General features: G+C 39.7%; 1 protein-coding gene across 1 annotated transcript in view; it reads left to right on the forward strand.

Annotated features, from left to right (window-relative positions):
• Window positions 1–17472, forward strand: part of LOC134358450 (annexin A5-like) — a 29802-nt gene extending 12330 nt beyond the window's left edge. The window contains exons 5-13 of the mRNA XM_063070688.1: window positions 439–552; window positions 2559–2649; window positions 4849–4928; window positions 6752–6805; window positions 9725–9818; window positions 10102–10197; window positions 12287–12345; window positions 13523–13645; window positions 14576–17472. Coding sequence (XP_062926758.1) covers window positions 439–552; window positions 2559–2649; window positions 4849–4928; window positions 6752–6805; window positions 9725–9818; window positions 10102–10197; window positions 12287–12345; window positions 13523–13645; window positions 14576–14635 — 771 coding nt within the window. The 3' untranslated portion in view covers window positions 14636–17472. The remainder of the gene's footprint in view (window positions 1–438; window positions 553–2558; window positions 2650–4848; window positions 4929–6751; window positions 6806–9724; window positions 9819–10101; window positions 10198–12286; window positions 12346–13522; window positions 13646–14575) is intronic.
• Window positions 17473–24181: the final 6709 nt, after the last annotated feature.

Below are 24181 nucleotides of genomic sequence, written 5' to 3' on the forward strand. Positions count from 1 at the left end.
TGGACATGGTGGGGTGGGGGATCTGTGAGGATTTTAGCACTGTTGTGCTCCAAGGTACCCTTCAGTTCTCAAATGGGGGTATTGCATATAGAATAATTTCATCCCCACCTCTGTCACAAATTACACCAAGCACATATTGCTTGCTGAAATCCTTGCAAATATTTCAGTGACAAGAATTTCTTGAAAATGGTGGTAATCATACTTCCCTAAGAGAAAGATGGAGAGAGGGGGGATTGAGGAAAGGGGAAATTTGATGCTTTTGTAGTTCAGTCGAAGAGTACCAAAAAACACTGCATTTGCACATCCTTTTTGAATGTAAAATAGAATAGAATTGGACTGAAAAATCTGAGTGGAATCACTTGTTGTCTTTTATGTCATTATGTCTGAGGTATTCCATCTGACATGCCACAGCACTAATCTGTTCCATTTGCTCTATAGGACCTGATTGATGATCTGAAGTCTGAGCTGTCAGGAAAGTTTGAGTCACTAATTGTTGCTCTCATGCTTCCCCCTGATCACTATGATGCCAAGGAGCTGCGCGATGCCTTGAAGGTAATCCGAATTTTACTTGTTTTCAATCTTCTAATTGGTCTGTTCTCAATCAACAAGTGATGGAAAGTGTTGTTGAATTTACTGTCAAGTGCACTTGTTCAGAAAAACAGTTTGGGGTTTTGCCAAGTTAATTCTGCACAACACACAATCGCAGCAATGAAAGCTAAAAATTGGTGAGGAGAGAATCTCTGCCCTCAGCATCAAGCCTGTGCTTGACCAAGTGTGGCATTGAGGAACCCTGGTGAATCTGAAGTTTGTGGGCATCCAGAAACAAACATTTCCTATGTGTAGCCCTGCCTTGTAAATGCTGTTGTTGGGTTTCAATCAGCCCAATCCCAAGGCATCATTTTAAGATTTTCCTGGTGCAATGCTCCAGGTACAAATGTCTATAAACTTCTATAGATGTGTAGTGGAGAGTATATTGACTGGCTGCAAACAGCCTGGCATGGAAACAGCAATGCCCTTGAACAGAAAATCCTATAAAAAGTAGTGGATACAGCCCAGTCCATCATGGGTAAAGCCATCCCAACCACTGAACTCATCAACATGAAATACTGTCACAGGAAAATAGCATCCATCATTAGGAACCCCCACCACCCAGGTCATGTCGTCTTCTCACTGCTGCCATCAGAAAGAAGGTACAGGAGCCTTGGGACTTGCCACCATGTTCAGGAACAGTTACTACCCCTTCGAGCATTGCATCAGGCTCTTGAACCAAAGAGGATAACTTCATTCAATTTCACTTGCTCCATCAATGAAATGTTCCCACAACCAATGGACTCATTTTCAAAGATTCTTCATCTCGTGTCCTTGCTAATTATTATTTGTTTATTACTATTTCTTTTTGTATTTGCACAGTTTGTTGTCTTGTGCACTCTGGTCGAACACCCTAGTTGGACGGTCTTTCATTGATTCTATTATGGTTATTATTCTATAGATTTATTGAGTATGCCCACAAGAAAATGAATCTCGGGATTGTTTGTGGTGAGATATATACACTTTGATAATAAAATTTACTTTGAACTTTAACTTTCATCTGCTTCAGTGGCCTTTCTTCAACCTCTAGGTCGGAAGAGAATGTTTTATGGATACAATATAGGTGAAGGACTTGATGGACTAGATACAGGGAGTATGTTTTCTTTAGGTTCAGTCTCGGACTGTGAGGCACAGTTTTGAAGCAAAGGATGAGTCACTGAAGAGAGGTTTCTGCTTTAACATCATTACTGTTTTGAAAGCTGGGTGAGGAAATATGAAGTGTTAATGGTTATGGTATGTCACACAGAACAGAAGCATGCCTATTAACCCACTGTACCATTTGCACTAATCCCATTTACCAGCCCTTGTAATCTTCCAGACCTTGGTGATCCAAGTGCTTGTCTAGATGCTAAAAATGTGATGGTACGTCTCTTGACTGCCTCAGGCAGTGTGTTCCAGATCGCAAATTTATTGTGTTTAAGACTGGGGTGAAAGTCCTTACTTCTGTCACAACCTTTACGTGTTGTTGGTGGGGGGGAATTTTTTCACAATCCAGCCTACCTAGTCCCCTTAGTTTTGGATAGTCTCTTGCCAGGCAAAGTCCTGGTCAGCATTCTTTGTACCCCTTCCAGATTGGGATTAATCAAGGACCTCTTGTCAAAAGGTTAACCCATTTTCCACCCCAACAATGTAAGAGAGCAGATTATTGGCAATAAATGGATTTTTAAAAATCAGGTAAATCAAGAGTTGAGGTTTGAGGCCTTCTCTGTTAAGGCAGATAGCGACTACAGGTAACTGATACCAGGCAGCATCACAATGAGGTTTATGCCTTTAACCTTGGTCTGAAATCCATTCTCAGTTGTGTATTAATGCTTAGAATTAGGAAAATGGTTATTTGGGAGCACTGTTTCTATTTGTCTTTCCAGTGTAAAGTATGCACTTTTATGTTGGGTGAGTACATGATTGCTATACTTTGGCTTGAGATGAGGGTATAATTTCTTATTTGACTTTTTTTTTGCTTTCCTCAACAGGGTGTTGGGACATCTGAGGACGTTTTGATTGAAATCTTAGCATCGCGCAGTGATGAACAAATCCACCAGATTGTGGCAGCTTATAAAGAAGGTATGCTAATATTTAATAACAAAACATAATGGTTATTGGAAAAAAACTAAAATCAATATTTGGTGTGATCACCCTTACCTTTAAAACTGCATCATTTCTCGTGGGTACACTGTTATGCACTTTTATAAGAAACAGCTGGTAGGTTGTTCCAAACATCTTGGAGAACTTGGCACATTCTTCTGTAGAATTTATCTGCCTCGCTTGCTTCTGTCTCTCCAGGTAATCCGAGACAGCCTCAATGACTTAGAGATCAGGGCTCTGAGGAGGCCATACTATCTGTTGCAGAACTCTTTGATCTTTTTGCACAAGATAGTTCTTTCTGACCTGAGCCGTATGTTTGGGATCATTATCCTGTTGCAGAATGAAGTTGGAACCAATCAGATGCCTCCCAGATGGAATTGCATGATGAATGAAAATCTGCTGCTGCTTCTCAGCATTGAGGAATCCATTAATTCTGACCACATCACCAACTCCATTTGCCAAAAAGCAATCCCAAACCTGCAGAGAACTTCCATCATGCTTCAATGTTGGCTGCACACACTCATCCATGTGGCGCTGTCCAGCTCTTCTACAGAAAATCTGCCTCCTGTTTGAGCCAAAAGTTTAAAATTTAGTCAGTCCAGAGCACTTGTTGCCATTGGTTCCGTGCCCCAGTTCTTTTTTTCTGCACAGGTGATTCTTGGCTTTGGAGGAACAGCTTTTTGACAGCAACGTTTCCATGACAGCCACCTTTGACAGGACTTCCTCACATTTTAGAGGGGTGTATTTGGGTTGCAGTGGTTTTTGTGAGTTCAGAGCAGACAGTAGTGCTGGACGACTTCCGATTTAGGAGGGATATCACTTCTCATTTCCGTGGCTAACCACTGCATTTCTGATCCTCAACCTTGCCTCTGTCTTTGTGCTTCTTCAGAAGAGCTTGGACAACACATCGTGAAACTCTTGTCTGCTTGGGAGAGACCTTGCTGATGCAGGATAACCACCTTGTGTCTTGTTGCTACTCTCACTCTTCCTATGGTGTAAGAATTAATGATTTGAAGGTTAAATTGTCACATTTGCCACACACTCACCTTTTAGTTTGGTTGTTCTTTGCCCAGTCTGATTCCTTCTACACCCATTTGTTTCAGTTAATTAGTTTAGTTTATTCAACTCATTATGTCATAGATCATTAGCATCCTGTTATTTTTTTTTAATCGTGCACTGAGCTATACACTAAGAAAGTCATCAAATTTTTATTTGGAATGTGGTCTATTACTTAATGCTAGTTTCTTTAGTGATTTTTAAAAAAAAAAAAATTCTCTTAACAGCTAATTTTTTGGAAAATGTTTGTAAATCTACTGACATCTAAGCTCCTAAAACAAAACTGATATAAAAGATCTAGGTTGCCTAAGACATTTGCACAGTACTGTATTAGCAGTGTCATAAACCATAATGTAAAATGACAAGGTACAGAAGTCTTTATTAGACACAAGAATAACTATTCTAGGTTCTAAAGAATAATTACCTTGTTTTTGTTGCCCTGGAGGTGACTGAGTAACATGTTCTTGAATATTTGAGCTGATTGTGTTGTGGAAGCTTTGTAACGTGAAGTTGTATTGGAATAAAGGTTGCAAGTTTCCCAAAAAAGTGGTTATCAGATTCAAGCTGTCTCTTTATAGCTTTCTGACTCCACCTTACCCTTGCCCATTTGAAGTAGCAATGCTTCCTGGTTAATGCAAAACTTGTCCATTTAACTGTTATTCATTTCCCTCTTTCTATTTGAGTCATTTAAATATTTATTCTACAACTTTCAGGGTCCTATTGTCCCATCAGAGTGCCTTGGTGCAAAAGAGGCCAGTTTTTCTTGACCTATGCCACTGTTTATTGTTCAAGCTGCCTTTCACCAGATTTTGATTTGACTGCATTTCCCCACTCTCCCCCCTGCTCCCCCGACTTGTGAATTTCTATCCACTGACAACTTCAACTAACTTTTTAACAGTCTGAATCTGCTTGTAGTAAGTTGCAATTTCAGTCATTTTCTGGAGGAAAATCCAATTTCTTCTATTTAAGCCAACTACCTGCTGAGAATCCATGTCAGCAAATCCTTTACACGGGGAAAAAAACGGGGCACTGAGATTAATTAACAGACATAAAAATTCACATTTGAGATGCTACTTGTCAGTCCAGTAACTTTTGAGAATATAAATAAATGTTTCTTTCTAGACTTTGAATCTGATTTGGAGGAGGATCTCGCCTCAGACACATCAAACTACTTTCAACGAGTTCTGGTTTCCCTGGTTCAGGTATAAATTTTTATTTTTAATTTGGGTTGAATCTCTGAATGATATTTCCACTGTTTTTGAAGTTGCTGTATTTACTGCAGTTAGCAGCATAAATTTAAATATTTTAAGAAAATGTATCTAATTCAATCTTCATCTCAAATATCCATTCTTTTTCTTAAGAGTTGTAAATGTTCATCAGGTCAGGCAGCATCTGTAAAGAAACGATTAACTTGTTCAGGTCCATGATAAAGGTTCCCAACAAAGGAACTTTGATGTGAAATATAAACATCTGTGGAGGAGTTATTGACCTGAGTATATAGAGCATCATCAGAATATTTACTTAGCATTCAATGAATTTTTTTTAGGAGTTGCCTTTTGAGCATCTTGAACTTTAAACCCTCCGAGTATTTATAAAGTATAACTTCAGTTGAGATGTATATTCTTAAGTTGGAATTTTTTTTTGAAGTGAGTAAAACTTCAATTTTTTTTTCCATATTGTTTGTGATGGTTGAAAGATGCTTTAAGTCCTCTGCTTTCCTTCTACAGAAAGCCAGTTTATGCTGAGATCTCAGCATCGGTATTCTCCTGTTCGTGCGGATCCTATTCAGTCTAAGTCAGGGGCTCTATATTTGTGCTGGTGTGGTGAACTACCATTGTGGTGCATAACCATTCCTGAGGGTCATAGTTTGGTCGGATTTGTATTCATCATTCCCTGGACCTGTAAGCCTATCTGTTTGTGTGTTTTTTTCCTCTAAGCCTAAGTACAAATGCAGGTTCATATCCCAGCTGTACTAACAGAGCATGGATCTGATGAAGTGGGCTGGAGTAGGGCTCAGTGAAGAACATTTGAGTCCAACTACATGGATCTACCACCTAAACTAAACATTGCTCATGATGCTGCAGGATTGATTTGGGTTGAAAGTCTGGCCCTTGCTGCAAAAAAAAAAATCAGTTTAATCAGTTTGGGTTAGTTTTTAAAAAAAAAAAAAAAAAAATAATAATAATAATTGTAAATGCTCATTGGGTTATTTCCCTTTAGAATTATCTGTGTAGAGTTAGTATTTTTATTTGCAAAAGTAGGTGTCTGGTAATATCTCAAACAGAAGAAAATCTGCAGATGCTGTAAATCCAAAGTAGTGTACAGAAGATACTGGAGGAACTCGGCAGTTCAGACAGCATCAATGGGAAAGAGTAAGCAGTTGACCTGATGAAAGGTCTCGGCTTGAAACATCAACTGTTTACTCGTTTCCATAGATGCTGCCTGGCCTGCCGAGTTCCACTAGCATTTTGTGTGCGTTGCTTGGTGATATCTGTTTGAGCTATATTGTCCTTCTCTCCTACGAACCCCTGCACCCCGCCCCCCGAACACTTGTTGGTGGTTTTGAGGTGGAGTTTGGAATATTTGGTATCATATGAGTCGTTCGTTCAGGTGGAGAAGAAACAGCCTAAGAGTTGGCATGACCTGCATCCTGGTTTTCCCTTCCACTGCAATAATCATATCCTTTTAGTCAGCAAGCGTGGAAAGCTATCAAACAGCTTTTTTATTTTTGCATCATGAAGATATGCAAGTCTTTAATCACTAAAGATCACATACAATTTACAGAGATCTTTACCATGAAGCGTCAATCTTGCCTTTGGAATGGCAGCTTTTACAAGTGTTACACTGGACTCCAAGAAAAAGTTACTTGCTTTTGTATCTTGGTCTGTTTGGCCAGAAATCCTATAATCAATGGGTCATGGACTAAATTGATTTTCTGCCCTTTAGTTTCTAGTTGTCATTAATGTTGCAGCTATTTTAGCTAAGCAAAGCAAGAGGGTTAAATGTATGCTTGTTTTTAATTCAGGGTAACAGAGATGTTGCTGGAGCCGATCTTTCTCAAGCAGAAGAGGATGCAAAGGTGAGGAGTGACGATTAATGCAATCCAACTTGCCTCCTATCACCTGTCCTTAACAATATAGCACAAGATCTCTTGCTTAATCCCAGTAGGTCTGGGCAGGAACATAGAGAAGTTATGGTCCTTGAAGAGACACAGCAGTAACTATTTTTTAATGTGGGCAGTACGCATCAGGCATGAGTATTTGTTAAATTGTGATCAGTTAGACAATGATACTTCAAAACAATGTTCCCGCTAAGTTCTAAGTGTGTGCACACACACGACCTTTGCTGCTAGTGCACAAAGGAATTGCACAAAGAATCTGTGTTGTGATGGACTTTAGGAGCCAGGAAACTCAGCCTATGGCGGCTGCTGAGTGCTAAGTCGTGAGTAAGTCGGTGTAAATATAAATTTGCGGAGAGTAAAACAAACACGATTTAAGAATGGTCGATTATTAATTTTAATGCGTTAACGGCATCTGTCAATGGAACAAAAATACTGTGGATTCAGTAGCAGCCATGTGCGGCAGTTCCTGAGCTCCTCGGGTCCTAAAGTCCATCCTCATGACGCAAGTTCTTTGTGTAGTCCTTCATGCGCTAATAGCAAAAGATGTGTGCGCGGCAAACACCTCAAAAGGAACATTGCTTCAAGATGTCAGTTAGTCTGTATTTTTTTTTGTTTGACAGGATTTCTTGGTGATGCTCCAAGCAACTTAATGATTTTGTGGAGTTGAGGAAATAATCTTCATTAAAATTGAATTCTTTCTACCTGCTGAAATCTGCTAGATTTATGTTTAATTATTTTGAGTTCTGGGCATTGCTGACAATGCCAGCACTTGTGTGGTGTATTGAAAAGGGCAGTTCTCACGAGATGTGAAGATTTGTTAATCCCAAACTGCATGACTTGGGGGAAAAACTTGCAGGTGGTGTCATCCCCATTCGTCTCGCTCTGTTTGGTTGAAGAAGTCGTTTGTTTGGGAGGTACTATCAGACTCACTCAGTTGAGTAACTGCAACACGTTTTGTAGATGCATGTACTCTATTCATTGTGTAGCAGTGGTGTGGATAATAAATGTGTAAGGTGGTTGATGGAGTGCCGGCTAAATGGGCTGCCTTGTCCTAGATGGTTTCGAGCTGCACATGCTGTTGGTTGGCTGTATGTCTGTGTCCGCCCGACGCTGACCCCGACTTGGGACAAGTTCTTGCTTTCATACAGGACAACAAGTCACTTTCAAACTACGCTATCATCTAGTATCCCTTAAGTCCACTGTGAAGTGTTTTTGAGAGGTTGCTAATAAAACATCAACTCCTATCTGAGGAGTGACTTGGATCTGCTCCAATATGCCGACTGTCACAACAGGTCAAGCAGGTGCCATTTCATTGGCTCTTCACTTGACCGTGGAACCACTGAATGGTGATGATGCATACATCAAGATGCTCTTCATTGACTACAGCTCTGCTTTCAACACTTTCATCCCTCAGATCCTGTGGAACTGGATCATCTAGTTCTTTCCTTGCAGACCCCAGTCAGTTCAGGTCGACAACATCTGCTCCACAATCATCACCAGTGCAAGTGCTTCACAAGGCTGTGTGCTTAGCCCCCTGCTCGGCCTACTTTACATTTATGACTGTGAGGCTAAGTACAACTCCAGTGCCATATTTAAGATGGCTGGCGACACCACTGTTGTTGCCCAAATCAAAGGTGGTGACAAATCAGTATACAGGAGGGAGACTGAAAATCTGGTTCAGTGGTCCCACAGCATCAAACTTTCACTCAATGCCAGCTAAAACGAAAGCTGATTGATGACAAGAGGAAAGAACTAGAGGTCCATGAACCAGTCCTCATTATGAGATTGGAGGTCAGAGATGGAGAGGTTCAGCAACTGGTGTTATTCAGAGGGTCTGTCCTGGGTCCAGCACGTAAATGCCATTACAAGGAACCAGTGCCATTACCAGTGCCTCTATTTTCTTAAAAGCTTGCAAAGGTTCAACATGACATCTAAAACTGTGACAGATTTGAATAGATGCGTGGAGAGTATATTGATTGGTTACATCACTGCCTGATGTGGAAACACAAATACCCTTGAATGGAAAATCTTACAAAACGTAGTGGATATGGCCCAGGCCATCACAGATAAAACTCTTCCCACCATTGAGCACACCTTCAAGGAGTGCTGTTGCAGGAAAACAGCATCCATAATCAGGCACCTTCACCATCCAGGCCATGCTCTCTTCTTGCTGCTGCCATCAGGAAGGAGGTACAAGAGCCTCAGGTCCGACTGCCAGGTGCAGGAACAGTTATTACCCTTCAACCATCAGGCTCTTGAACTGGGGGATAACCTCTCGGCTTCAGTCACTCAATCATGGAACTGATTCCACAACCTATGGACTCACTTTCAAAGACTCTGTAACTCATCTTCTCGATATTTATTATTGCTTTTTTTTTGTTTTTGTATTTGCATAGTTTGGACTTCTGTACATTTGTCAATCTTTATTATGAGCAGTTTTTCTTTGATTCTGCTATGTTTCTTTGTATTTACTGTGAATGCCTTCCAGAAAATGAATCTCAGAGTGACACGTGCTTTGATAAGTTTACTTTGATCTTTGTAGCTACTGAGAGCAGAACATTTCTTTAACATTTTTTCTCAAATGTTGAGAGAACCTGGCACAGATTTTTAAAGTATAATATCTGTATATTTACCTACCCTAATATTTTTCATGTATATTTCATAAATTTTGAAATGGTTAACTCAGTCACACTGGTGTCATTCTAATCCTTTCAATTGAATTGACCAGTAAATGAGAGGAATGCTCTGGAACATGTCAGTAGTAAAATTGTTGAAGTCACTAAAATACAAGTGTTTTGCACAGCTTCTCACTCATGTAAAAGCATTAATGAACTTACTGAGTGATTTGTTACTTGAAATGAAACTGTTCTTTTTAAGGCTCTTTATGAAGCTGGTGAAAATGCCTGGGGTACAGATGAAGAACGATTCATTGCCATTCTCTGCTCCAGGAGCATCCCTCATTTGTTGGCAGGTAACAGTAACCAGTGTTTCTTGCAAAAATTGAGTTAGTTCCCTCTTGCAAATTTGGTATCTCAGAGTGCAGGACAGCTGGTTGTCATCCTGTCACTTGACCCACTATTAGCAAATGCAGTTGCAACTTGAGTAACACATCACAAAATACCTTTTCATTGATTTCGATGAAATTTACAACTGACAGTTAAAATGATCAGCATTCTTCAAATGTTGCACAATCTTCTCCAGTGTGGTGAAACACTCAAACACTCTGTCCTTTTAATATCATTCCTTCCATACAGTGTTCAAAGAGTACCAGAAGATAAATGACATTGATCTCGAGGACAGCATTGCAAGCGAATGTTCGGGAAATCTGCAGCGTGTTATGTTGGCCATTGGTAAGGCTCCTGATGTTTCTTTTTGAAGGGTGTAGTGAGGGAGAAAAGGAAGGGGAACAGTCTACCGGTTTAGTTTTGGTCTAAGAACTGCCATTAGCAATGAAGCAATTGTTCTTGTGCTAACCTACAGTGCTGTGCAAAAGGCTTGGGCACATATATAGCTAGGGTGCATAAGACATTAGTATTTGTCAACGTGGAGTGAAGAGCAAGTTTGTAAATCCGGCGAAAGCAAAGGATGTTGGGAAGGGCAAGGGTGGACCACTACAGGAGGGGTGTGGGACAGGTGTCAGAAGTAGTGCCAGGTATGTGAGTGCAGTCACACCCAGCCCTGAGACACCAGGCAAGGTCATTTGATTCCAGACAACTGGTTTATTAATCATTACAGAATGTCCCTCTAGTGCTTCCCGCTCCCTCCTCTCTCCCCCTTTTCCAACCATGATTTCCCCTCTCCCTACCCCTTTCCCACTCTGTCTACACTAGAGGCTCTTATTAGAATCACTCATGTCATGAATTTTATATTTTGCAGGGATGGCAGTACAATGCAATACATAAAATTACGACAGTACTGTGGAAAAGTCTGAGGCACCCTAGCTAAGACTTTAGCACAGTAGTTTTCTACAACTGGTCAAGAGAGCTCAAATGAGAATCTAATGATCTGCAACAGGGCTGTCATTTTACCAGTGTCTTTTCATCAGCAGTTAGTTCTAGGAATCCATGGAATCGTCTCATTGTCATTAAGGCGATTGAGTAGTATTTGTTGAGGAAAGTGCAATTGATAATTACTGGTGACATGCTCATGATTAAGATCTTGGTGAAGGTAATTAGTTTTTAAAAATAGCTTATTATTTCTATTTTCCTGGACATCAGGCTCAAGGCAGTTGTGAACTACACGGTTGCGGAGAAGAATAAAATCTCAAATCGTGCTGTGCTGTCTGTATTTTTCATAATATTGCTGCAAGTGTGCTTCTGCTGCACTTGTAATGTCTGCCTCTGAGACTTGGAAGAAGCTTCCTGAGTAGATCACAGGCCAGGCACTGGGTTCCTGACCTGACTTAAGCAAGGTATTCATCATTGCTCTTCGACTACTGAAGCACTCCCATTTAAAGAGCTTAATTCTACCTGTTTCAATCCCTCCTCCACCACCACCCCCCAAGCAACTACAACAGCCAGTGATTTTCCTTATTGCAAGCACGTTGAGGAATATCTTGGCAAAAGTTAGACATGCCTGCTCAGGAAGTACTTGGTTAAAGGTATTCTAAAATCTAAAATTAGTAAGCAATTATACAAATGCCAAGTCATTATGCTTTTTGCAATGTGGGCTTTTCACGAATAGATTGATGGCATTACTGATTTGGAAAGGCACACTGTTAGAATTTATGATTTCATGTGACATTATTCTGACCAGGGAATTCCCTTCTCCACCTTCCAAAACCCCAGTGCTTGTCATTTTAGAGGATTTTGTAACTCCTGATCATTATGCCAGTTAATGCTTAAACCGCACCAGCTCTGTTTGTGGAAACTGCAGGATATGCTATACAGTATCTTAGAGTGATATCTGTTTAATACATTTTTAAGACAAAATGTATAAATTGACCTGAACTTAAATGAAGGTTGGCAAGTCCATGGCTTCTGAGAAGCTAGGACAACTGGCATTGCTCAGTACATTCTAGAATGGCAGTCCAGTGAGGTTAAACATGATGGCATTTGTCCAGAGCACATGATTGCTTCCACTATCATGTATAAGTATGGGTCAAGAGTTCGCTGAACATTGGGAACTAGTTTCATAGAACCATTGCTACATTGGAGTTTGACTAGGCTTGATACTTCATTGCTATTTGCAAACCCTTGTCCACCAATTGAAAGCGGTTTCTCCACTGCACCCAATTCCCACAGCAGAGGCTAACAAATTGATTGCATGATACCCTGGCCGAGGTTGGGAATGCATGGGTGTAATTTCATTACTTTTGTAGTGTTTTCTACTTCTATTCCACAGATTCTGCAATAATACCGATGTTTTGATACTTAAATTATTTTGTATTACTGTCACTTTCCAAAAGAGGTTTTATTTCATAAATGACTTTTTCCTCAGTCAAATGCGTGAAGAACACACCAGCCTATTTTGCAGAGAAACTTTACAATGCTATGAAGGTATGGTTTATTTGGTCTATCCATCCCTTTGCTGAGTTGCAGCCTGCTCTAGAGCTTGCCTTCCTGTTTGCAGATCCTCTTAACTCTCTTTCGCGTTGCAACTTTCACTCTTGGCTTTCTCACATGCTCACCCTAGCTGCTTAAGGAAATTAAACGCATTCTAGAAATTTGGGTCCGTGTCTGATCAATTGGTGCAACATCACCAAATTTCAGCACACTTGGTCGCTGAAGTCCCACTGTGTAAAATATCCCAGCTTTCATCTTTCACCAGCTCTTGAACTATATTGGCTGTTGGTTTAATATTTGTTCCTTGCCAGCCTTCAGCACTCATGACTCTCAATTCTAATACTCCAATTTCCCTTCTGCTTAAACTCAAAAGCTGATAAATTACAGTTCCAAATGTACAATATACAATGTACTTCTGCTTGCATAGAAACATAGAAAACCTACAGCACAATACAGGCTCTTCGGCCCACAGAATTGTGCCGAACATGTCCCTACCTTAGAAATTACTAGGCTTACCTCTTGCCCTCTATTTTACTAAGCTCCATGTGCAGTTTCCTTCCTCTGATTTCCTTATTGTGCTTTATAATTTGAGCAGTCTTCAGAAAAATTAACTGAAGTCATCTTTGGTATTAGTTTTAAGGTTATGGTCAGAACAGAGCCAGAAATCCCAATCATTTGACAGCAGTGCAAAGATGTGGAAGCTTGGATCTTAATTACCAGTTGTCAACAATACAGGCAGTCCTCGTTGAGCTTGTACTGGTCAGATACTATATAGATGGGAGAGCATTTGGTAGATAGTTTTTCTGACTGGAAAAGGTCCCTGGTATAGGTTGGGAGCAGATATATACCCATTCTGCTTAAAGGGGGCTTTGACCAGATTCCTTGAACCTACAAGGAGTTCTGACTAAAGTAGCCACTGTTCCTTAAGTTGTTGATCCTACTGTGATGACACCCTTTCTGCTCTCGTGCACAGAATTGGCACTGCCTTCACTGCCTTTGCCTTTTTTTAAAAAAAACTTACTCAAGGTGCTACTTTGGAGGGATTTGGGTGATGTGTCCTAGTCTCATTTGCTCTCTACTTCATTCTTGCTGAATGAAGACTAATGATTGGATTAAGCGAATAATTCAGAATATTAACTTTGAAGGATGTGCTTTCTTTATTTCTTATTAGGGTGCTGGCACAGATGACAGTACTTTGATGAGAATTATGGTGTCTCGCTCTGAAATTGATCTTGCGGATATCAAGGCTGCTTACAAAGCCAAGTATGAGGAGACTCTCCACTCTACAATTGTGGTATGTTGATACTTTCTTTTTGAGGGCAGACTGAGAATTTATTTAATGAAATGTTTACTTTCTGATCAATTTTGGATTGGTCTGCCCTTTGGTGGTCTTGTATTTGAAATCAAATATTCTTCTTGAATAGATGCATTGATTTAGTATAACCTGTTCAGACTTAAAACCTCTGGATAGCTCATTTTTAAACAACTTCTATCTTTTTGAGTAGTTTTTCATTGATCTATTGGATTTTTGTTCTACTGTGAATGCCTGTAAGAAAGTTACTCTCAAGGTAGTGAAAGTATATAGGGACATATGTACTTTGATAATTTACCTTGAACCTCCTTAAATCCTAAAGAGAGTACAATTAGATGAATGTGTTTAACTAAGTTGATAGTCCAATGTCATTATTAGGTGTTAAGATTCGTTAGACAATTTCATGGATATGTGCAGCTATTCATATTGGCAGGAGAGAGGGCATGTGCAAAGATACAGATTTCAGTATGGTTTTTTTACACAAAGGGCAAGTCCTGATGGTAGAAGAAAATTTTGGGCATTTTTTATTTTGTATTCCAACTTTGGCCTGGGATTTTAAGGTTGGCTTCATTAATTGATTTTTCTAAGGTATCTTGATATCTGCCTGTACTCTGTCATTAGTACCAGCAAAAGTTTAAAATCTTTCATATTTCATATTTGTGCATGACTACCAGCTTCTGTTCAGAACTTATTTAACAGTACATTTGTGCACACGTTAAAGAGCTGACTGCTGGAAATGTGCAGATAGAAAATGCGGTATTGAATTTCAGTGTCACTAGTGAATGTGAAGACGAACAAAAGCACAGATATGAAGTCATCCATTGTGTGCACCACATTTAGATGAAGAAGTAAAGTATATGGAGGAGAAAAGCAAAGTGAAATTGCTAAAATCGGTTATTATTGCTTCCACAGGGAGATACAAGTGGAGATTATAAAGATACTCTAGTGAAGATCTGTGGTGGAGATGACTGAAGCTTCCTTGTTCTCAGAGAATGGACCACAAATGTTTTGACTATCACGTGTTGTAGTTGTCATGCTTTCTATATACAGTGTTTTCTAAAGGCATTCAGCCCCCAACTCTTCATTCACATAAATGGAATATTACAACCAGGGATTTTGATCAATTTAACTGAGAATTTTTATTCATGAATTGCATTTTGCTTTTTTTTTGTACAAAGTAGAGCCCAAAAAACAGTAAAATTGAAAAGCTTGAAAAACTTAAAAATTTCAAAAACTGAAATGCCTGCAGTCCCAAAATATTTATCCCCTTTGCTCAGTACTTAGTTGAATCATCTCTCATAGCTACGACCGACTACAAAACCTCTACGAGCTTTGCACTACATAATGGAGCATGATTTGCCCGTACTTCCTTGGAAAAATAGCTCGAGTTGTGCCAGGTTCATTTGGGGGTGGTGGTGGACGGCTATCTTGAGATCTTGCCAGAGATGTTTGATCAAGTTAAGATTGGGACTCTTACTAGACCACGCAAGGACATATTTTCTACATTTGAAGCCACTCCACAGTTCCTCTTCCTCTGGCTGTGTGCTTTGGGTCATTGCCCAGCTGAAAGATGAACTTCCTCCCCAGTTTAAGCTTTCTGGAAGATGCGAGCAAGTTTTTGTCCAGGGTCTCTTTGTATTTAGCAGCATTCATTTTCCCATCAATCCTGAGCAGATTTTCAGTCCCTGCTGCTGAAAAGTGTCCCCATGGCCTGATGCTACCTCCACCATACTTTACCCTAGGGATGATGCTCAGTGTTAGATTTATGCTACATGTACCGGTTAGTGTTGAGGCCAGAAAGTTCCACTTACTCTCATTCGGCCACAAGACCTTCTTCCACATCTTGAGAGTATCTTCTGAGTGACACTTGGCAGTCTTTATGGGCAAGGATATATTTTTTTAAAAGCCAGGGCTCATTTCTTCTCACTCTTCCATAAATACTCTTTTTGTGCAAGGCTTTAGAGATTATGGAGCCATGAACTTCATCGCCATTTGCAGCCACAGACTTGTGCAACTCACTCAGAGTGGCTGCTGGCATCACGGTAGCCTCTCTTGTAAGAGCTATTCTTCTCTGCGACTAAGTTTAGAGGGGAGGCCTGACCTAGGCAGTGTGGCTGTGGTTTCATATTGTTTCAAGTTTTTCACGAAAGACTGCACTGAACTCTGAGGTATATTCAGTGTCTTTGAAATGGTTCTGTATCTTTCCCCAAATTTGTCATTTTCTATTATCATTTCCCTGACTTGAATGCTCGTTTGTCTTCATTGAAATCTACCATACTGTTGGACCTTACAGAGGGGGGTGGTATTTATTCAGGGGATCCTCCAATTTTCTACATCAATTAGGTGAGTTGTAAGGTAAAATACAGTATTGCACCTGAGGAAAGTTAGTGTAATAATTACAAATGGGATGATTACTTTGGTTTTTAATTAGTAAATTGTGGACAGATTTTGGAATTTTTGACATGCACAAAATTTTGTAGAGTTGGCTCACAAAAAACCTACTTCAAATGTTAGAAATTGAGACAGTAAAATGTGAAAATAGTTGTGGGGGCTGAATACTTATTTATTTCACTGTAGCTTGAGCAATAATTATGCTTTGTATAAATTTAACATTAGATATTTCTAGTAAATAACACCAGGCTCTCAATTACAATACTGACGTGGGCTTACATGTACTTGTAAAATCTTGAAGCACATATTTAAAAATCATTCAAAGTTTTGTAGTGTGTTTCTATCCCCACTAATCTATTTTGATGTAATTTTGTTTTAAATAATTTGTTCTTTCCACAACCAGCATCAACTTTACAGAGCATACCTTGTAACCATGCTTTTCAATTAGCAAATTTTCAATTATGAATTGATATATTCCAAATGAAATTTGATTTTTATTACAAATACTACTGCCCATATTAACTGGAATGGTGTGGAATGAATTGTGAGATAACCTTGGCTTGATGTATTCTCTGGTGCACCACCCTTGTCCACATCACTGATTTAAGAATATAATTAATACCACAATGCATTTACAGTTAAATGGCTTCAGTCGTCTGTGTTAATGTTATGTTGAGCAAAATGCAGAAGACATGGTCAGTACAGAAATTATAGCAGTGTGGGCCTAGCCTTGCTAAACTTCAAGCTACTCATGGAGATAGATCAACAATTGAGCCTGCCAGTTTTCTAACATCCAAAATACCCAGCCAAAGGAGAATGTACATGGGAAGCAACCATTTATCCTAAAAGTATAGAGGAGTCCCATTTAGTGGAACTGGTTTTTCCCCCACCCCACCCCAGCTTTTTGTAGCTGGAAACCAGTTTGAACCTAATAATCAACTTCATCAGAAGCCATTTGGTTTTGCATCCCCATCTGGTTTAATTCTCAACTGTAGTAGTAGGTAAGATTTTAACTTAAAACATCTTTTTCTTGCCTGAGTGAGTTTAAATTTACTCCCTTTTCTCATTCCTTAAATGCTTTCTAGGACAAAATAGATTGATATTTAAAACATAGTATTTATTATAGAAGTGGTTTGTGTACATTGTCAGTTGAATCACTGCTACAATGCACATGGTCCTGCTGGAACAATTTGACATTGAGTAGTGTGTTTAATTGATAGTAATGCAGAAAAAAGTAACATACTAAAGATTTTGTGATAACTATTTCGTAAAAGTCCCAATTGGATGGTTTTGAAGGTTGCTTTTCTCCCAGAGGGTAGTTAGTATGACTTGCTCATATTGCATATTGTCAGGAAATATTTTTGTGCATCTATGAATCAATCCCTGCTGCTATCGAAGAAAAATAAAAAATATTCTGCTCTGAAGTCTTGTTCTTTGTTTCATGTTACTTTTCTGTCTGTGGCTTTCACTGACCTTAGTGTGTTGCAATCAAACCCTTTTATTTTTACCTTTGATGTCTCTTGTCTCTGTTATAGAGGATTGGTATGCATTGAGGATTTTTTTTTGTCTTCAGTTTGCTGTGCCTCTTGGATGTGGACAAAGTGTAATGGGCTGATTAGCCCAAGTGTCTGGCAAAGTGTGGCTGAGGGAACTGGGGAACCAAGGTCTGAAGCTGAAATGCAGTGTGGGACACTGGGCAGTTGCCAAGCTCACCTCTTGTCTACAAGAATGATAATGGAGCACAATTAGATCGTTGACTTCCTCACCAAAAGACCACAGTCTCCGCTGAATGGAAATAACATCTCACCCTCGCTGATAATTAACACTGGTGCACCTCTAGGATGTGTCACTGTTTCTTTAGTGCACTGCTCTACTTTCTCACTACACTTATGACTGTGTGGCTAGGCACAGCTTAAATGCTAGATATAGATTTGCTGATGACACAACTATTGGTAAAATTTCAGGTAGTGACATGGTGTACAGGAGTGAGACCAATTAGTTGAGTGATGTCACAGCAACAACCTTGCACTCAATGTCAGTAAGACCAAATAATCGATTGTGGACTTCAGAAAGGGTAAGACGAGGGAACATAGAGGGATCAGAAGTGAGAAGAATGGGCAATTTTAAGTTCCTGGATGTTAAAATCTGAGGATATTGATGCAGTTACAAGGGAGGCAGGGTGGTGGCTATATTTAATTAGGAGTTTGAGGAGAGTTGGTTTGTCACTAAAGCCACTGGCAAATTTCTACATATGATTGTGGAGAGCATTCTAACTGCCTGCATCGCCATCTGATATGGAGGAGGACACTACACAGGATCAAAATCAGCTGCAGAAAGTTGTAAAGGCAATCAGCTCCATCATGGTCACTGGCCTCCCCTGCAAGCAGGACATCTACAAAGAGTGAAACCCCAAAAAGGTGGCATCCTTCATCCATCCCATCACTCAGGACGTGCCTTGTTCTCATTGTGACCATCAAGGAGGAGGTACAGGAGCCTGAAGGCACACACTTAATGATTCAGGAACAGCAGCTTCCCCTCTGCCATCTGATCTCTGAATGGACATTGAACCCATGAACACTATCTCACTTTTTTTGCATTACTTGTTTAACTTTTTAATATAGATATACTTGCTGTAATTCAGAGTTTATTATGTATTGCAAGGTAATGCTGTGGCATAACAACAAATTTCATGACTTATGCTGGTGATAATAAATCTAATTTTGATTCGCAAAAATTCCTAGAAACCTGGGAACAATATTCCCTTTAATTTGTAATGATCAGTGTGCACAAAAATCTTGTGCTGTGCAATTTTTTGCCTAGTGACAACGTGTGTGCACCGAATTTTTTAGTGGAAGTAAATCCAAGGCTATTCTAAGGATAATAAACCACCAAGTCCAGTTTGTTGTTAATTGTTTAAAAATTAAAATAATAGACATCAGTAAGTCTTATTTCTCATACACTGTGCAACAGTATGTAATAATATCAGTCTTTACACGTTATCAAAATTCTTTGAAATGCCCACTAAGCCATTCCACTTTAAATTAACTAGCAGTTCTTTGCATTTCACGCCCTTTGTTTCTTTGGAATTCAACAGTGTGAATCAATAATTTCTTCAATAAAAATATATAAGCCAGTTACAAAATCTGCAGACAAATCACCGCCAATTCTAGGTTACCAATACTGTCCGCATCAGAAACCGGAAAAGGAAGTGTGATTGTGTACAATTGTGAAATATACATAACATGCTAATGAGGTAAAGGGTGACGACCTTTTGTGTGCACACGCATACACTAGAGGGATCATGGCCTGGAAATGGTATGAAAATCGGGTCTATTTTGTGACCCAAATGATTTTGGGAAAGGAATGATAAGATTTGTAAATAATCAATGGGAGCAAAAGTGAGCTACTTGATCCTTGGAGCCTGCTCTGCCATTCATCAGATCACTTATGATCTCCCTCAACATCACTTTCCTGCATGCTTCCTCACATACGTTAATATCCAGAAATCTATCAGAAATAATGTAGCTAATGAATAAGCTTCCATAGCTGTAGAGGGTTGAGATATGATGGTCCTGCATAAGGAAAATTCCCCATCTCAGTCCTAAATGGTCTACCTTGTATTTTGAGATATTATCTTTGCTTCTAGACTAATCCAGGGTTACCATCCTTTCTGCTCTGGGTAGCCCCTTTATTTATCTCAGAAAATGGAAGTTTAAATCTGACCTTTCGCTCATTCAGTCTTCTAAATTAGAGAATTCAGGCCTACCTATTCATTCCTAAAGTAAACCTGATAATGCTGGAAATGAGTCTAGTGAGCGTTTGCTGCACTCTCTGTATGACAAATGGAACACAAGTTGTATTTGGAATGATACGTAATACAAACTCTCTAAGGTCCTGTATTAAGACCATAAGATATAGGAGCAGAATTAGGCCATATGGCCCATTGAGCCTACTCCGTCATTTCATCGTGGCTGATCCAATTTCTGCTCAGCCCCAGTCTCCTCCCTTCTTTCTGTATCCCTTCATGCCCTGATCAATCAAAAATCTATCAACCTCTGCCTTGAATATACAAAAGATTTGGCCTCCACAGCTGCCTATGGAAAATAATTCCACAGATTCACCACTCTCTAGCTAAAGAAATTCCTCCTCATCTCAACTAAAAGGACATCCCTCTATTCTGAGGCTGTGTCCTCTGATCTTAGACTCTCCCACCATAGGAAACATCCTTTCCACATCAACTCTATCAAGGTCTTTCACCATTCAATAGTTTTCAATGAGGTTACCCCTCATTCTTCTGAATTCTAGTGAATACAGGTCCAGAACCATCAAACACTCTTCATATGACAAGCCATTCAATCCTGGAATCATTTTCATGTACCTCCTTTGAACTCTCTCCAGTTTCAGCATATCCTTTCTAAGATAAACTTCTCACTATACTCCAAATGAGCCCTCACCAGTGCTTATAAAGTCTCAACAGTATATCCTTGCTTTTATATTCCAGTCCTCTTGAAATGACTGTTATCATTGCATTTGCCTTCCTCACCACAGACTCAACCTGCAACATAACCTTTAGGGAATCCTGCACAAGATCTCCTAAGTCCCTTTGCGCCTCAGTTTTTTAAAATTTTCTCTCCATTTAGAAAATAGTCAACCCTTTCATTTCTTCCATCAAAGTGTATGACCATACGCTTCCCAACACTGTATTCCATTTGCCATTTCTTTGCCCATTCTCCTAATCTGTCTAAGTCCTTCTGTAGCCTCTATACTTCCTCAAAACTACCTACCCCTCCACCTATCTTCATATTGTCTGCAAACTTTGCAACAAAGCCGTCAATCCCATCATCCAAATCATTGACATATAACGTAAAATGAATCGGATCCAACACGGATTTCTGAGGAACACCACTAGTCACTGGCAGCAAATCAGAAATGGCTCTATTTATTCCCACTCTTTGCCTTCTGCAAATTAGCCACTGCTTTATCCATGCTAGAATCTTTCCTGTAATTCCAGGGGCTTGCAGCTTGTTAAGCAACTCATGTGTAGCACCTTGTCAAAAGCCTTCTGAAAATCAAAGTACACAATATCAACCAATTTCTTTTTCTATCCTGCTTGTTATTAATTCAAAGAATTCCAACAGATTTGTCAGGCAAGATTTTCCCTTGAGGAAACCATGCTGACTACGGCCTATTTAATCATGTGCTTCCAATTACACCTCAGTCCTTAATAATCGACTCCAACATCTTCCCAACCACTGAGGTCAGACTATACTGGCCTATAGTTTCCTTTCTTCTGCCTCTCTCCCTTTTTGAAGAGTGGAGTCCTATTTGCAATTTTCCAGTCTTTCTGAACCATTCTAGAGCCTGGTGATTCTTGAAAGATCATTACTAATCCAGAAATTCCTGCCATTGCTGCTCTGCCATCATCCCTGCCAATGTTGTTTTTTAATCAATTCTGGCCAACTCCTCCCTCATGCCCCTGTAATTCCCTTTATTCCACTGTAATATTGATATATCTGACTTTACCTTCTCCTTCTCAAATTTTAGGGTGAATTCAATCATATGATCACTTGCTCCTGTGGGTTCTTTTACTTTAAGCTCTCTAATCAATTCTGGTTCATTGCAGAACACCCAATCCAGAATAGCTGATCCCCTAGTGGGCTCACCAGTGAGCTGCTCTAAAAAGCCATCTCATAGGCACTCTAGAAACTCCCCTCTAGGAATCCAGCACCAATCTGATTTCCCAATCTACTTGCATATTGAAGTCCCCATGACGATTGTAACACTGTCCTTTTGGCATGCAGTTTCTATCACCCATTGCAATTTATAGGCCACATTCTTACTACTATTTAGGCGTCTGGATACAACTCCCATCAGGGTCTTTTTACACTTACCATTCCTTAGCTCTACGCACAATGATTCAATGCTACTGTAGTGTTACTGTAATATGCTTGCCTTAATTCTGTATTCAAGTCTAGAAGAACTCAACCAGTAAGGAATCGTGATCTTGGTGCTCTCATCCATGTACAGTGCCTATTAAAATTATTCACCCCCCCCCACCCCTTGGAAGTTTTCATGTTTTATTGTTTTACAACACTGAATCACTATGGATTTAATTGGCTTTTTTGACACTGATCAACAGAAAAGGACTCTTTTGTGTCTAAATGAAAACAGATCTCTAAAAAGTGATCTAAATTAATTACAAATCTAAAACACAAAATAATTGATTGCATAAGTAATCAGTCCCTTTAATATGAAACACCAAATCTCACTGGTGCAGCCAATTAATTTTAGAAATCACATAATTAGTTAAATGGAGATCACCTGTGTGCAGTCAAGGTGTTTCAATTGATTGTAGTAAAAATACATCTGAATCAGGATGGTCCCAATACCAGTAGGTTAATATCTTAGCAAATACCACACCATGAAGAAAGAAGAACTCTCCAAGCAGCTCTGTAAAAGGGTCATTGAAAAGCAGAAGTCGGGATATAGATGCAAGAAAATTTCCAGTCACTAAATGTCCCTTGGGGTACGGTTAAGTCATCATCAAGAAATGGAAGGAATATGGCACAGATGTAAATCTGCTGAGAGCAGACTGCCCTCAAAAGCTGAGTCACTGTGCAAGGAAGGGACTAGTGAGGAAGGCCACCTAGAGACCTTTGACAACTCTGGAGGAGTTACAAGCTTCATTGGCTGAGATGGGAGAGAACTATTGCCTGGGTGCTTCACCAGTTGCAGCTTTATGAAAGAGTGGCAAAGAGAAAGTCTCTGTTTGGAAAAAAAACTCACATGAAATCTTGGCTGGAGTTTGTCAGAAGGCATGTGGGAGACTCTGAAGTCAGCTGGAAAAAGGTTCTGAGGTCTGGTGAAACCAAAATTGAGTGTTTTGGCCATCTGACTGAACATTGTTTGGCGTAACCCAAACACCGCACATCATCAAGACCATACCTTCCTACCGTGAAGCATGGTGGTGGCTGCATTATGCTGTGGGAATGCTTCACTGCAGCAGGCCCTGGAAGGGTGAAATGAGTGCAGCAAAATACAGGTGAATCCTGGAGGAAAAACCTGATATAGTCTGCAAGAGAATTGCGACTTGGGAGATTCGTTTTCCAGCAAGACAATGACCCCAAACATAAAGCCAAAGCTACACAGCAAGTTAATGTCCTGGAGTGGCCAAGTCAGAGTCCAGACCTCAATTCAATTGAGAATTTGTGGCTGGACTTGAAAATAGCTGTTCTTTCACAATCCCCATGTAATCTGACAGGGCTTGAGTAGTTTTGTAAAGAAGAGTAGTGAAAAATTGTAGTGTCCAGATGCGCAAAGCTGATAGAGACCTACCCACACAAGGCTGTAATTGCTGCCAAAGGTGCATCTACTAAATACTGACTTAAAGGGGGTGAATACTTACGAAATCAATTATTTTGTGTTTTATATTTGTAATTAATTTAGATCACTTTGTAGAGAGATGTTTTCACTTTGGCACGAATGAGTCTTTTAGTGAGGTAGTGTTCATCAGCCATTCAGAAATCTGATAGCAGAGGGAAAGGAGTTATTCCTAAAATGTTGAGTGTACATCTTCAGGCTCCTGTCCCTCTTTCATGATGGTAGTAATAAGAAGAGGGTGCATCCTGGATGGTGAGAGTTCTTCATGATGGATTCCACTTTCTTGATGTACCTTTTGTAGGTGAGGTGTCTAGTGCCCTTTATGGAGTCGAATGAGTCAACAATTCTCTGCAGCTTTTTTTTGATCCTCTGTATTGGAGCTTCCATACCAAGCAGTGATACATCCAGTCCAAATGCTTTCCATGGTACATCTGTAGAAAATTGCAAACATTTTCTGTGTGTTGCTCTGAACTGCAAAATAACTTGTTTCTCATTCCTCCCTTGTTGTTTCCTCGTATTCGGATTCTTTGCAAAGCCTATCATCTCAGACAGAAATCTACTCAAAGCACTGAAGTGGAAAACTCCAAAAACTTCTGCATGAAGGTTTTTCACCTCATTTACATTTAAAATGGAAAGCCCTCTTATCATGAGACAATTACATCCAGTTCCAGCCTCTGCATTCAGGAAAAAGTAGCAGACACCCTGTAAATTTCAATAGTTCAATCGTTCCACTTAATATCAGAGAAA

Source organism: Mobula hypostoma, chromosome 18, assembly GCF_963921235.1.
Source record: "Mobula hypostoma chromosome 18, sMobHyp1.1, whole genome shotgun sequence".
Taxonomy (NCBI): domain Eukaryota; kingdom Metazoa; phylum Chordata; class Chondrichthyes; order Myliobatiformes; family Myliobatidae; genus Mobula; species Mobula hypostoma.